Source organism: Peromyscus leucopus, chromosome 6, assembly GCF_004664715.2.
Source record: "Peromyscus leucopus breed LL Stock chromosome 6, UCI_PerLeu_2.1, whole genome shotgun sequence".
NCBI lineage: Eukaryota > Metazoa > Chordata > Mammalia > Rodentia > Cricetidae > Peromyscus > Peromyscus leucopus.
In genome coordinates this window covers 63,470,700-63,487,033 of record NC_051068.1, presented here as the reverse complement: position 1 = coordinate 63,487,033, position 16,334 = coordinate 63,470,700, and the positions used below count along the sequence as shown (strand labels likewise).

General features: G+C 36.0%; 1 protein-coding gene across 4 annotated transcripts in view; it reads right to left on the bottom strand.

The window, feature by feature from the left end:
* Positions 1-16,334, bottom strand: part of Lrba (LPS responsive beige-like anchor protein) — a 537,881-nt gene that overhangs the window by 157,006 nt on the left and 364,541 nt on the right. For all 4 annotated transcript variants that reach the window (XM_037206706.1, XM_028858702.2, XM_037206707.1 and 1 more), the window contains one exon: positions 1,197-1,314. In XM_037206706.1, the coding sequence (XP_037062601.1) occupies positions 1,197-1,314 (118 nt within the window). The remainder of the gene's footprint in view (positions 1-1,196; positions 1,315-16,334) is intronic.

The following is a 16,334-nucleotide window of genomic DNA, read 5'->3' as shown; positions in this document are numbered from 1 at the left end:
GTAGCTTTTAAACAATGGATCAACTAACAAGTCTTAAGTAAATAAGTAACAGTTCACTTATTAAGCACAAAGTATGTTGTACTGCCATGTTCATGTAGTGTTGAGTAAGGCTTCTTTATATGCCCACTACTATATTAAATATGAGAGAGGAGTGAAAGAATAAGCCACTGTAGGTTATGTCAGAACACCTAAGCTGCGATGAAAGATGCCAGAAAACACACAAATGCAAAGATGTCTACAGAATTCCACAGAAGGAAAGTGAATGAGGGTGAGCAAGTGGTAAATGCTGGAAGGTTGCCACTACTTCTGAACAAGAATACAGACTGAAATCAAATGTAAACTAATGTTTTAATTATTCATCTACAAGAATAATGCTCACATTAGTAAAAACATATTGAGGATTATGGAAGAGCTTCTAAGAAAGTAAAAATCTTGTTCCCTAAATGTGCTGTAAACACATGCCACTATACAGGGAAAAATGTATGCATATGATACATATTCTTATGTGTAAATTTAAATCACGAGATTATAGAACAAACAATTAAGAAACCATCAAGCAACATATATACAATTTAGAAATGTAACAAAGACATCAAGTTTTATATATTTTCCCTTGTGTACCTCAACTAATACACAATAATTTTTCCTTCAAGTTCAACTTGTCTACCCTTCTTTCCTTGATTTATCTCATGAAGTCCCATTTTAAATCCACAAATAAAACTTTAGTTCAACTATTCAGAATGAACAACTTAATAGATTTCTGACTTTTTAAATAAATAGCAATAGGTTAGATAAAAGACAAAATATATGAATAAAAGACAAAATAAATATAGAATCACTTGATTATATTTCTCTGTCCCCAAATATAGCCATTTATCAGAAGTAATCAAAGAAATGCTGAGGACATGGAAACTATACAACTGATCAACAGTTAAATCATTGTTTACACATATTTATAGAGCTTTGCACCAATCTGTGAAACAGTCAGGAAAACAAAAGAGCTACAAATTATTCTAAAAATGATGAGGGGTGGGGGATGAGAATCACATGATGATGGGTGAGATGTAAGAGATGAGGTCAACAGAGCAGAGGGTAAACTATAGTTCCAATCTAAATAGAAACAATATGGTGTGTTCCAAAATGACATCCCCAGGGGTAAGTTAGCTTTTTAACAATGTACTTCTGTAACATATTACCTCTGTTTGCCATAAAGATCTCCAGTGCTGTATTTTGCAAAAGATAACGACGAGAAAAGATTGATCTTATTTCTGTGAACAGCCATTTTCCATGCAGACCTTCTGTATATGCCAAGATCTAATGAAAGAAAAGATAACCCCAATTAAGTCACAGTATTACATTCTTGAGTGTTGTTTCCCCCCAATTAAAATAGAAAAACAATTTCTAAGCAAAATAATTTAATAGATAATGAAACAGTTTGGAAAGAAATTAAGAAAATGCATTGTAATTTGTGAAAAGCAACTTACATGAAAAAGTAGAGAGAAATTATTAAATCTCTTCTTACAACTACATATTTGGGCTTAAAAAAAACGAAGTAATCTATTCTCAGGAAACACATCTAGTCTTATTTACTGATAAACTTTAAAAATCTTGTTAGAGAAACCAAGCTGCAGATAAAACTTCAAAAATAAGAAGTCAAAAGAATGACATGTGTGGTTTTCGCTCTCTTATATAAATGGATTTTACATAATGTGATTATAATGTTTGTTCAGCGGTGCCTTTTACCTGCTTTAAAAATATATGTTAGTTCAAAATTTTTAAGGTCTCAAAAATTTTGAGGTCACTGCTAAGGCAAAAAAAAAAAATCAGAAAACACAAAGATTAACTGTATAAGGGGTTAAGTATCATTTTGTCATTCAAAGCTAAACATAACCCTGCAAATAAGCTCAGCGTAATCTCTCCATGGAGTGGGTGGCTGTCAGAGTAACTTGTTACAATTCTTGTCATCCCATGTGACAGACACAGTTGCTTAAAATGCTTTGCCAATCCACGGTAATCCTGTCTTCAGTTCTAAGCCACTTTGTTGCCTTGTTATTCAAGGTTTGTTTCAAAAAGATCATCTCAAAAGCTTAATTATGAGAGTCTGAAAGGAATTCAGATTCAGCATTTCTCCAAGAAAATCAAATGCCATTCCTATCAAGAGCTGATAAAAATCTATGAGAGCAATTAAGTTAAAAATTAATACTTATCTCTGTAACCAAACTCCAACTAAAAACCACAGTGAAACACCCTGTGATTAGGATCCTACATGACAGGGACAAGGATGAACTAACACAGAAGAAACAATGGCAAGTGATTACTGACCCTACTACACTCTCTCATTTCTGTGTTCACTTCCTATCCCAGACCGGAGCTACAAATAAATCTATATTCTTCAATACAAAATGCACTCATATTGAAATTAAAAACAAGAACTTAATTCATTCAGCTATTTTTTTTTCAATTTGGTACATGAGAAATTAGAAAACAGATACAACTTTGGAAAGTACTATAAAAACTTCAAGAACCAGACAAGTACTTATCTGTCAATTTTGAAATTGGCAACAAATATTATACTTGCATGTTTGTTCCATAGCAAATACCAGCACAAATAAAACCAAGAGAAAGGAATAGGCAGAAAGAGGACTGATCAAGGTTTTTTGTTTGTTTTTTGTTTTTTTAAAATATTTATTTATTATGTATACAGCATATATGACTGCAAGCCAGAAGAGAGCACCAGATCTTGTTACAGATGGTTATGAGCCACCATGTGGTTGCTGGGAATTGAACTCAGGACCTCTGGAAGAACAGTCAGTGCTCTTAACCTCTGAGCCATCTCTCCAGCCCCTGTTTTTTGTTTTTTAACTCCTTGCTTTCTTCTCTGCCTAGAATGTTCTTCCAAACCACAAAGCAGGCCTTCTCTCACATTTAGAATTATCTTCCTGTCATCTTCCCAGACAACTCTAGACTCTTCACTTTCCTTTAGCAAAACCAAATACCCCAAACTTACCCAAGTTTCTTTATAGTACCGTATACCATCTGAAATTATAATAGGTACTTGTTTGATTCACACCTCTCCTGCTTTAAAGGGCAGAATCTAAGTGTTAGTTCAGGAAAACCTCCAAATACACTCTGCAGCCTTAAAAATGGCACAACTGTCTCATTTTTTGAGATGACTGTGTTAAGCCTAGCAGCCTGAGCTCCATACATGACTCCAATGATCCTTCCTTCTTTTTATCATCTCTCTGTCTCTGTCTCTCTCTGTCTCTGTCTCTCTCTGTCTCTCTGACTCTGTCTCTGTCTCTCTCTCTCTCTCAAGCAGGGGGCACAAATGATACCTTAAGAGAATTTTGAGTAGAGGAAAATATTGAGAGAAACTCTTTACATAAACATTTAGTTTTCTGATTTATTAGGAAAAGTAAGCAGCTGTATTTACTAATTTTAATATCCAATCATTTATTGTTGTCTGCCTAGTTTCGATGCGTATGAGTTCACCACCCTGGATTTACCAGGTGTTAAGAATATATTACACATTATATATTTTACAAATGTGTAACAATATATTCAACAACTCTGTTCATAAGTAAAATGTGGCATGCTAAAGATATGTTAAATATTAAAACAAAATATCTTTACAAGTTAGTGGCAGAGTCTAGCCTACTTCAAGTTTTTAAATTCCAAAGTCCAGAGCTTCCCTTAATTCCACATTGTCATGCTCTTCAAAAGCATCATATAGTGAGGAGTGTGTTGGACACCTGTAATCCCACTACCCAGGAGGCTGAAGTGCTGAGACTGGTAAATTCAAGCTTCTCTGGCCTCCAAGGCCAGGCTCTGTCTCCAAAGGAAAAAGGTTGGGATGAAACTACAACTTGACTCATTAGAAACTTAATAAACCACATTTTTTTGTCCTTTATTTACGTTGGCATTGAAGAGAGAACCAAAATAAACAACACAGAGTCCCTTAAGCACTGTGAATGCTAGAAGCATTGTATACTGGCGTGAAAATTCCACATTTCTTGAGCATAGAAATCTTTGGTATAACCTGCTGCTCATAGCAATGACGGCAACAATTCACAGAAATGATCCCAGAACCAAAGAGCGATCACATTCTAGAGTCTCCATCCATTAACAGAAACAATGATGGTAAAATGATGTTCTTAAGGTTTTTAATATATTCAGGTAATTTCTATGACTAATCAAAAATTCCATATATATTCTACTGATTTAAACTGTTTGGCCATTTCAAAGATCTACTCAAAACACAGTGCCACCCTCCTTTAAATGTGTTTTATTCTAAAAAACATAAAAACTGAAAATTACACAAAATGGCATAAGCCCTACACATACTCAGCCTTATAACAGCTTAGTCTTTTTCATATTGTTGAATAAACTTTAAAAATTAAAGTGTTGGAGTGGTGGTGCACACCTTTAATTGCAGCACTTGGGAGGCAGAGGCAGGAGGATCTCTGAGTTTGAGGACACCCTGGACTACAGAGTTCCAGGACAGCCAGGGCCACACAGAGAAATCCTGTCTCAAAAACCAATAATAATAACAGCACAGGCAGTATTGAAATTCCTACACCTAACATTTCTGATGCCACTCTCCTCCTCCTTAGAACTCACTGTCTTTAAGGTTGGTCATTCGCATGTGTGTGGATTACCCAGGTATGTATTCCAAGAACGCAAGCCAGCGCCTCTTCACACGTGTCCAGACATGACCCAAACAGTAGCATACACAGAGTATCAAGGTCTGTTTCGAAAGTTTAATAGAAAGTCTCATAAAATTTCAAACTCAGAAAAACAAGAGAGATAGAAAATTCTGTAAAACGGTCTAAGGATTCAAATTTTAAAAATCTTAACAAAAAAAAAATAGTCTAACAATATAAAAAAATAACAAAAGGAAGACCTCTATAGTCAACTTGTAGCTTAAACTAGAAATGGAGACTCTCCTAACTAAGAGTTTCTCCCTGAAATTGAGATAATAACATTCCTTGAAAGTATTCATTAGGAAGAATGTCAGCGCTGGAACACGGCCGAGACCTAGCTGAGCACGAGGTTCATTTTTACTGGAAAGGAGTTGTGGGCCTGGGCTGAGGCTTCACTTCAAAGTCTCTAGAGTTCAATTAAAACTGGATTAGGTAGAAGCAGACCCTTCTTTGGGACTTTCTGTTCACTGGAACTCTACATACACTGACAGCACCCTAGACAGAGGTCTAGCCCTCCAATGAATCAGTTGCTATGGCAACCGTATCATCACCACTGCTCCGCAGTTATGACCCTGAGTCTAGAATAGCTTGAAAGCCTAAGCCCACAGAACTCTCTCTGAATTTTTACCACTTTATTTTATTATTTTTAGTGTGATTATTGGAAAATTCGACTTTTAAAAATAATTTAACAAAGTTGATTTACATATTAAATCTTAAAATGGGTGTGTTAGAATAGGAAATAAGTATTTACGTACAATATATATATACACATACTAAATTTCTTCTTATTAAAAACCAAATACATCTTCTTTGAAATGATATATATTCTCTAAAAAATACATGTATTTCTTTTCTACTCTACATACAGTTTCCAATGATTATATGAGAAAATTCTTTTTATCATGATGCAGTTCTAAGATTCAAAGTAAAGCATTCTTATGCCCTTTAACCAAAAATCTTGCTTTCTCATCCTCAAGAAAGAACAAAAATATAGACCCACATTATTTAGCCCAACTAGATGCCCTATCTACAATTCAAAAAGCAGGTTTAAATAGCTAAAGCCATGTTTGTTTCACTTATAGTAAAGCAAAAAGGGGAGGTTTTGTTACAAAAAACAAAGATACCCTCGGTAAAATTTATCTATTTTAACATTCTTCTAGAAGGGAAAATTGTATCTAAAATATGGGAAATATTTTATCTAAATAATAGGCAATAGTTTCAACAAAGTCTACATATACAAAAACCAAGAAGTAGAAGTCTATGTAACTGGAATTAGGAAAGGCTAAAGAACATACTATTAGTAAACCAGTACAGCAAACCTTCTTTTAAACACTCCCTAATTTTGAGTGGTGTTATCCATTCAGACAATCCCATATTGATTTCTGAAGAAATTGACAATAAGAAGCAAAATTATCACCTAATAAATGACAATAGTATTTGAAATTCCACAATAAAACTATTTAAACTCTGAACACATATACGGTCAAAAGGGATGTTTTAGATCTAGTATATAAACTAGAAGAAATTAATCATGCCATCAAGTAACAATGGCATTAACTGAAAGTTTAAAAGGATTTCTCTATGTTCCAAAATTAGGGAATATAAGCATAAAGTAGAGTCATAAGTCTTAAACCTGAGCATGGGAAGACATTAAAATATTCAAAATATCTTTAAAACAAAAACACATGTTGAACACTACTCTCCAATGAGTTCACCACTAAATATGAATGTCAATATATAGTGTTTCTAACAACTGTAGTATGAGAAAATAAGTTTAAAGAAATTTAATCAATTGTTTAAAATAGTGATGGTTTTCATATTTTGCTGTAGTTTTCTCTGAAATAATATCAGGATGACTCTCCATTTTTCCTAATAATAAATTTGAGCTGTTTTAAGGATTTTCTTCTTTACCAACCATATGACTTTTAGTGTTTTATGTACAACAACATATTCTTAAGCAAAATATAAGGAAGAACAACAAAATATAAGAATATCTTTTTAGAAATTGGAAGATGTTGCCTCCAGTGGAGTTTAAAATTATGATTTTGTTGTAAGTGACTATGAGCATTCAGAATGGACCTAAACTCCCCAAAAGCAAAACAGCAACAAAACTGAAAGTCATGAATATAAACAAAAATTACCTTTAAATTAATTTTGAGTTATTATTTAATTCCTTTCATGTATGTATTTCTCCTGCTAGCAGTACTATGATGTAGTACAGCATTCTCCTTAATATTTTCCTGGGTGACAAATTCAATTAAATATATTCATTACTCTAATGTTCTACTTGGCAGTTTTAGTCGGCATGAAAAATTAAAAATATATAAAAAATGCCGCATGACCTTTGTATTGATTGGGCTAAAATGGCTTTAGCCTGGGTGTGGATGATGGGGCAGTTGGGAGGGAAGACAGGGAAGCATACAAATACACACACTCTTATGTTTTCTCTTCCAATTACTGAGGGAGATGATAAAAGCACAGCAAATGATGTATCAGCTCATTTTATCTTATCGCTTTGGGGCTAGGTGACAATGAAGTTCATATTTCACTGGCTCCCATTGAAGATTGTGAAAATTACTTGCCCTCATGACCTGAAATTTCACTAGAAGACAGAAATTTCTTTTCTGCAAAGTAATGCAATTTTTCAGATGTCAACCTTTAGCCTAGCTTTAAAAATTAATTTCATTTATATTAACCAATGATATTGATATTTTCACAGAACGCTCTTTGATACATGAAGCACTGACTGGCAAATTGATGTTGCTTTAGATGGGCAAAACTATTTTACTTTAAGCTGCGATGGCAGGCAGATTTATGGCAAACTGAAATTCCCATTTCATAACTTAATATTTGTGCTGGAGCAATGTGCCTTTAAGCCTTTGGCCTGTAAATAATTCAGACTCTTTACTTGGTTCTATTTTATTTTTGACATTCCTCAGTTTAAAAACAATTTGCATTCCATATGATTCATTTAAAATCATTTTTAACTGATATTTTCTATATATCTTAATAAGTAAAAATTCAAATGATAGTAATAAATGAAAACAAAGAAGGTATTTATCTATATTCAAACTAATTTTTAATTCAGTTTTAAAAATTTATACCTGCAGTTTTGTGGGTGCTTTTTTTTAAGACAACCCTAACTACAGCATAAACATTATCAGAGTATGGTTATGAAGAATGTAGATATTCTGTATTTGTTTTTCATAAGAGTACACAGGGAAATAATCACACATAAAATTTACCGAGAAAGAGCAGAATGAACTTAGAAACAAACCTGGACTTAAATAGATATACTGGGTTTGAAGATACCATCTAAAATGGAAACAAAGCCCAAATGCAAGTTTTATCATGAACACAATGTGAAGAGTTTCTGTCTGTTAAGAACATAGAGGACGCAGAGAACATTGTCAACATAAAAGATTTTCAACATAGAAGTTTAAAAGTTTATTGTAAAAATACTACTAAAAGCTCTACAGTCTGGTATCCTAACATGTTTTTACAACCTTTATTTAGTTAAGAGCTTTCAAACAATGCTTGACAATAATTATCACACTAGAAGCTCCTTATTTTATTAATAAGGCATCATAGACAGGTCTAGCTATACTGCTAATATTATAAAGGAGCTGGGAGAGTCATTTATCTATTTCAACGGTTTTCTCTCAAAGTAATTTAATATATCATATCTTTCTATATTCAAAAAATCACTTTGGCATTTTATGCTAATAATATAAATTATTTTTCAACAAAAATATTTGATTATGGGGGATGACAGAACTTGCTATGTTATATGGTCCTAACCTGGAATGATTTCTTTTCATTAATTTATCTATTTACTTATTTTTGTGTGCTGGGTCAAATTTGAGGTTCCAAAGCATGCTAAACTAGTATTCTACTGCTGGGACCCCCAGACCTTGTTTTTCTTGAGAGAGGGTTTCACTGGTTGGCTCCAGCAAACCTTCAACTTTCTATCTAGCAAGGATGATGCTCTTGCCTCTGCCTGAGAACTGGGGTTATAGACAAAGCACTGCTATTCCCAGCTTCAAGACTACTTATGTTATATTTCTCTTTAGATATGTGGTTATGTCCATTTTTAATTTTTTTCATTCAGATCTGAAATATTCAGTCACTTCTCAAAAAATACAGGGACATAAAATACATTACTACTACATTCAAATTACAAAATTTTTACCCATTATTGAATAAATTGAGTTTCTATATTCATGAGTTTTTATTTTTTAACAAATTTAAACTCAAATCAAAGAATAAAAATTTACTAATTTTAAACATATTGGGATATTTTACAATGGATAGTTTTTAACCAAGAACACTAACCATCTTCTTAGTGGCAATTCTTCCTTTATATCCCCGATGTAAATCTCAAAGGCAGGTAAGAGCTTTTGAACGTGAAAGCGCTACGGGTGGGGTTGGGTTGGAGGAAAAGTCACTGTCCTACTCTTTCCTGTCGGCCACTGGGAGCTGCTTCTCCACACTATGACGGACTGAAGCCTCGGACACTACGAGCAAAACGAGCTCTTTCCTCTTCCCATCAAAATTCTTCCCTTCATATCTGAACACATCTTTTTAAAAAATGTATTAGAGATGGCTCAGAGGTTAAGAGCACTGGTTGCTCTTCCAGAAGTCCTGAGTTCAATTCCCAGCAATTACATGGTGGCTCACAACCATCTGTAATGAGATCTGGCATGCATACTGTATACATAGTAAATAAATAAATCTTTTTAAAAAATTTATTTTTATGCTTTTTTTTTTTTTTTGAGACCATGACCATGATGGCATGCAAGCAGACTTGGTGCTGGAGCTGAGAGTGCTACATCTTGCAGGCAATAGGAAGCCAACTGATATTCTAAGAGAAGCTTGAAAAAATCAGACCTCACAGCCCACCCCCACAGTGATACACTTCCTCCAACAAGACCACACCTACTCCAACAGGGCCAAACCTCCTAATAGTGCCACTCCCTTTGTGGGCCTTTTTCTTTCAAACCACTACTCAGTGTTTTTCTGTGTAGTGCTGGGATTAAAGAAGTGTACCACCACCACCCGGCTATCTGAACACATCTTTTTAACAGTACAGTAATATGAGTTTATAGCAAAATGACTTATTCTCTTTTTAGCCGATGTAATATCATGTAGTCATTGGAAGTTTCTCCGGTGCCCACATTACCTAAATTAATTAAAAAAAATTTTATTTATCTTTAAGAAATTTACTTTTGTGATTTAAAATATCATGGATGAGAAATAAAAATAATGCAAAGCAAAAGGAAATTACATGGAATGTAACTAATGGTATGTACCTACAATTCCCAGAAGGGTTTCCATTTGGAAAGACTTTTCTCCTTCAGGTTTTCAGCTTTTGGCATCCTATTTACTACTCAATTGTTTGGCTGAGGTTGCTTATATTAAACAAATAATATAAGTTCGTACTTGTTTCCACAATGTAATGTCCAACTAAGTATTTTGCTCATGTTCAGCTTTGGATACAATCTTCCAAAACCTGTTTTTTTTTTTTTTTTTTTTAAGAATATTCACCCAATAGACCTTTATGAACACAAGTTAAACAGGATTTTAAGCGTTAAACTCATTTCACTGCACAAATCCCTACAGTTGATGCACACCACTAGACTGTTGTTCATCTCTACTGTAGTTACAATGAGACTAGCTTTGGTGATTTTTCTACAAGTACCTAGAACCATTCTAGAAATATGTAAGATACAGAATGATAGATGGAGGGCTAGGTCAGACTCACAAAATACCTATAATCTTATTTTGTTTTGTTTGTTTTTTTTGGTGTGTGTGTGTGTGTGTGTGTGTGTGTGTGTGTGTGTGTGTGTGTGTTTGTTCCCACACACCCTTTCTCTCAAGTGATGGGTTTTTGTTTATTGAGAAAGAACTTAAAGTTGGGTGAGTGGGGATGGGGAGAGGATCTGGAAGGACTTGGTGGAGGGGGGAATATAATCAAAATATATTTAAATTTAAAATGGTTTTAAATAATAAGAAGTATAATAAAAAAGAACTTTTAAAAGCAGATTAACATATGCAGAGTGTCCTAGTTTGGATTCTATTGCTATGACCAAAATCATCTTGACGTGTAGGGGTTAGGGAGAGTATTTCAGTTTACAAATTATAATTTGCAATTTGAGGAAGCCAAGGCAGGAACCTAAAAGCAAGAACTGAAGCAGAGAACATGAAGTTATGCTACATATAGGCTTCCTTCCTTCCTCTGGCTTGCCAGGCCCAGTGGGGTGGGCCCTCCTACATCAACGAGAAAGCAAACAAATGCTCCACATACAAGGCCACAGGCCAGTCTGATGGGGGCAGTTCTTCAACTGAGGTTCTCTCTTCCCAGATGACTCCATTTTGTGTCAAGCTAACGCAAGCTAACATGCACACATAGCAAGACATCAAAAGACAGAAAAGTGAAAGGAAAAACCATAACACAAAACTAAAACAAAACAAATCCATGAGTAAGAGTGCTTCCACTTCTGATGAAGAATAAAAGACTGAACTTATTACCCTTGGATCTAAGCAATACGAAAGATAAATACAATAAATAGGGGAGGAGCTGCTCTGAAGAATTAAACACCAAGCAATAAATGACAATGAGCCCTGGAAAATGGGTAAAAAGGCCATGAGATGGTTCAGTGGGTGAAAGAGCTTGCCCCCAACCCTCACAACCTAAGTTTAACCCCGGGACACCAGCTGGGGGAAGGAGAGAACTGACTCCCGCAAATTGTCCTTTGACCTCCACATGGACGGACGGACGGACACACACACACACACACACACACACACTCACACACACACACGGGAGGATATCTTTTAAGGCCTACTGTACTGTCTGAAAGACTGAGCAGGCCCCAAAGCAGGGAAGAATCACCCAGTTGGTGCATAACGGTTTCCTTGCACAGAGAGTTTGGCGCTCGAAGTAAAGCAGTAATAATTTTCAGGACAGTCCTTAGATTGGCGACTGCTTCAAAGTCTCAGAACTTCAGAGGCTGAAGAAATTTCTAGGCAACTGACCAACCCATGTGTATAAAAATTAAAAAATAAAATGTAAGAATGAAAAAACAACCAAAAGCTATATAAACATATCCTAAAATTACTGTGAGCAATACCCGACAACCAGAGCAAAGTCACTTATAATTCACAGACCACTGGATAGAATACTTAGAAATGTTCCCCCATAGTACTTGAAGAATTAGCCTCATACTAAATATGACCTGGTCCTGCCTCACAAATTTTAAGAGCAAGATACAGAGGAATAAAACCATATTCAAGGAACCTTACTGTAGTCCAGAAAAATGCACATGGATATTTACAGGCTCCACAACTGGGTTAAATTCACCACAATTCGCATTCAATTAAAAATGATCATTCTTGCCAGGCGGTGGTGGTGCATGCATTTAATGCAGCACTTGGGAGGGAGAGGCAAGCGATCTCTTTGAGTTCGAGGCCAGCCTGGGCTCCAGAGTGAGTTCTGGGAAAGGCTCCAAAGCTACACAGAAAAATCCTGTCTCAAAAAAAAAAAAAAAAAAAAAAAAAAAAAAAAAAAGAGAGAGAGAGAGAGATCATTCTTGTACAAAAGCAGAACAACGTAACTCATAATAGAGAGGGGGAAAAAATAAAAACTTGCCCAGAAACGAAACAATGACAGAACAATTAGAAAAGGACATCTAATCAAACCAAGTATGTTTTAGGGTAAAATTTATTTTTAGGGATAAGGTTATTTCATAATGGTATCAGATCATTTCCTTAAGGCACATAACTATCCTGACTATGAACCAAACGGCAGTGCTTTAAAACACGTGCAACACAGCCTTGGGTATAGTGGCACTCAACGGCAACCACATCACTCAAGAGCCTGAAGCAGGGGCATCAAATTTTAAGGTTACCACAGCCTTCAAATCCACACACAGCCTCAACAAACCAAACAAATAATAAAAAGATGAAATTTATGACACAAGACCTCAAGAGGTATGAGAGGATAAAGATGTAAGTCTATATTATAAGCAACACTCCTCAATAATAGATCAAACACACGTAGGTGTACGATTAGCGAATATACAGGTGTCTTGAACATGACCACCACCCAACAGCTTAAATGATGCTATATACTACTCTGGCTAATAACTGCACAATGCAGTTATGAAGCCAGGCTGTTAGCCTGAGAATACCATGGCATGGGCATGTGTATTTCCAGGCAGTTGGTGTGTGGAGTGAGAGGTTTCCTTAAGCCCAGAAAATCAGGGACAGCATGAGCAATCCTGCCAGCTTCCAATCTTCAAACAAAAACAAACAAGTAAAAGATAGAATATATTTTAGCCCAAACCCAAGAGAAATAAATATCATCAACTCAGAATATCAAATATAAGTTCTAATATTAGTGGAATTAAAATAAAAACCATCAAGAGACCTGTCATACAACATAGTGACTGTAATTATGATAATGAATTTTATTTTTCAAAATAACGAAACTACCAAAGTTGGTGAGGAAGCAACAGACAGCATGATTATATCTATTGAAGAAATTGGATTTGTAGTTTGTACCTTCTCAGAGAGCAAAAGCCAGTTTCAATGAATTCCACAGGTAAACACTAAGAAGAAACAGCCCCAATTCTGTTTACTCAGATTATTCAGTGATACTAAAGAAGAAACACTTGCCAGCTGCTTCTACGATACCAACATAATCCTGAGGTGAGAATCAGACATGAACAAGAAAATTCAAGTGTCACTCTCGACTAAAAAATTTAATGTAATTTATATTGTGACTTCATGCACACTATTATTAAATAAATACTTTAAATGTCTTCTTCAACTAAGAAGTATTATTACAAATGTCTGTGTCTCCACAGATAGTCTCTAAAAATATCTGTAGCAGAATCCCAAATGGTTCTTATTAATAAGATCAAAACTGAGCTAAGTATTAGGGTGAACGCTGGAAGATCAGAGAAGCATAACAAGCCACAGCTACCTCACCTCACCAATTCCTCAGCTGATCCTGTTTCCTCAGACTGGAAGCCTCTGTGTCCTCATCCAGAATGAATCTCAGCTGAACTGTGCTGCTCAAAAGCCTGAAAGCTTAACCAGTGAAAAGCTTCTAGTTTCTGGTCTTCATGCCTTATATACCTTTCTGCTTTCTGCCATCACTCCCTGGGATTAAAGGCTCACTTCTTGTGATTAACCATGCCTGGCTGTTTCCAATGTGGCCTTGAACTCACAGAGATCCAGAGGGATTTCTGCCTCTAGAATGCTAGGATTAAAGGCGTGAGTGCCACCATTTTCCAGCCTGTGTATCTAGTGGCTGTTCTGTTCTCTGACCCTAGATAAGTTTATTAGGGTGCACAATATTTTGGGGAACACAATACCACCACAAATATCCACAGTTCCTACATATTATTTTAAAAAGACTTTATCAAGTATGGTGGAATGGAGTGCCCATATAGTTCAATCTACTAAGTCTATTCCAACAGGGTCACTTGATCCCAGGTGTCTAAGGGCAGCACAGACTATCATAGAGAGATCAGCAGTTATAGGGAAAAAAGGAGAGATGGTGAGATGGGAGGAAGAGTTGCTATACCAGCTAGTTTTTGTAGTATATATCTTGACTTCCTGTAGATTTCAGCAGAGTGGCTAAATCCTCAGGTTTCTCACTCAACACTGATTTCATCACTACCAATTACTCCTACTATCAAGTCAGTAAGAGATACCAATCGTTAGAGGTCTCTTTTAGAACCTTGTATCCAATCACCAACTAAATCTCACCACTATAATGTCCTCTAATCTCTAAATGTCAACATATATAAAAACACACTCATTACTGTTTCTTCAAGATCTGCCCACCAGAGTATTTTAGTAAGCAAAGCTTCATAAACCCCACAGGAACCCCATCCCAACCTGACAATATGTCATTCTCTTTTAATCCAATAGTATCCTTTGCTCCCTAACAAGGGGGCAAAAGTTTGGTCATAACACTTATAATACCAACAGAAAACAAACTACAACAACTATAAACACATAAATTTATAGAATTAATCACCAAAGGTATTATGAATAAACCAAGATGGCAAAGGATGAAAGAATGAATATGAATATTTATGTATTAGTCTTCTTATAGATCTTCATTTTCAGTTCACTGGGAAAATGGCTAGAAGTGGCATGGTTAAATTGTGGCTTAGGTGGCATAAATAATTTTAGAGAAACTTCCAGAACAATTTTCAAAGTATTTGTACTCTTTTCCACTGCTATATGCAACAGCTGTGAACAGTAGTTCCTCCACAGCTATGCTAAGAGTCTGTGCAGTGTTTCTTAATAATTGTAGTCACTGTAACATGTAATACTGTCTCACTGTCACTCTTCAATGCTTAGTGAAAAGTAGAATTTAGGAGTAATGAAGTAGGATACTTGGTGGAAGAAATCCCTAAGCAGTATGTTCAGGACACTTTGTGACTTCCTTTAACTGCTTATCAGCAAAAATGTAAAATGAAATTTACAACCGAAAGAGAAGCAGAATGTAAGGATTTAGAAAACTCTCAGTCTGGCTATAACTATAGGAGAGAAGGCCTGGGCAGCCCAACTGGACATGGATAAAGAGAGTATTATGTCTATCGGGAAGCCACATACTGTTCAGCAAAACAATGGAGAGTGACCACAGAGACTACCACATCCATCATAGGTAAAAACCTTAAGGCAGAATAGTTTCAAGAGAGCGGTTAGTGCATCAGAGAGGCCCCAGGCCTCTATGGGTCACACAGCACCGCAATGAGTCAACACAGTGCCCAACACTGTTTCAAATCTGTGTTCAACACATCTCAGAGCACTGTGCTCAAGAGGGCCCTGGGCAACTGAGGCTACCTCTATGAAGGATGTAAGATGGCAACCCTTAATGCTACCAGTGCGGTGTTGATTCTTCAGGCATGCAGAATAAAAAAGCTGTGGAGGAATGGCTTTTCTCCCTGGAGGCTTCAGAAGATACCTTAGAGGGCCTCAGTGCTGCAGAGTCCCCACAAAAGCAATGCCTACGGGGGCTGTGAGACCATGGCTACACCAAAGAGACTCACAGGACGAGGCTTAGTGGAGCAAGGACAGCAGGTCTATCCCAAGACCCAGACCTGCAGAACCTCCAACATGCAGTCCCAGTCTGGAAGCCACAGGCATGACATTTCAAAGTGCAGAAGCTAAAGGACAGGCCCGGGCCATCAGATGACAGGGAGCAGGGATGCTGCAGGTTTGGAGGATCAGCCCCAACTTAGTATATTTAGAAGGCAAAATGTATAGTCAAAAGTTATTCTCAACTTTTAAGATTTAATACTTTCTGTCTTGCGGGATTTTGTGGTCTTTTAGCAATCTGATCCTTATCTTCTTGCCTATTTCTCCTTTAGGATGGAAATAAATGCCTAGTGCCTACACCACAACTGTACTCAGGTTGCAGGTTATTTTATCTATTTCAGGAGCTCACAGCTGAGTACATATGTGCTTCATCAACTTTGTTTTAGACTGCACCTAACTGAGATACTGAACTTCAAGTCTTGAGTTGATCCTAGAAGGAGTTAAGACTTGGGACTACTGGAATAGAATGTGAAGACTTTCCAAAGGAAGATTGGAAAAATCTAGACA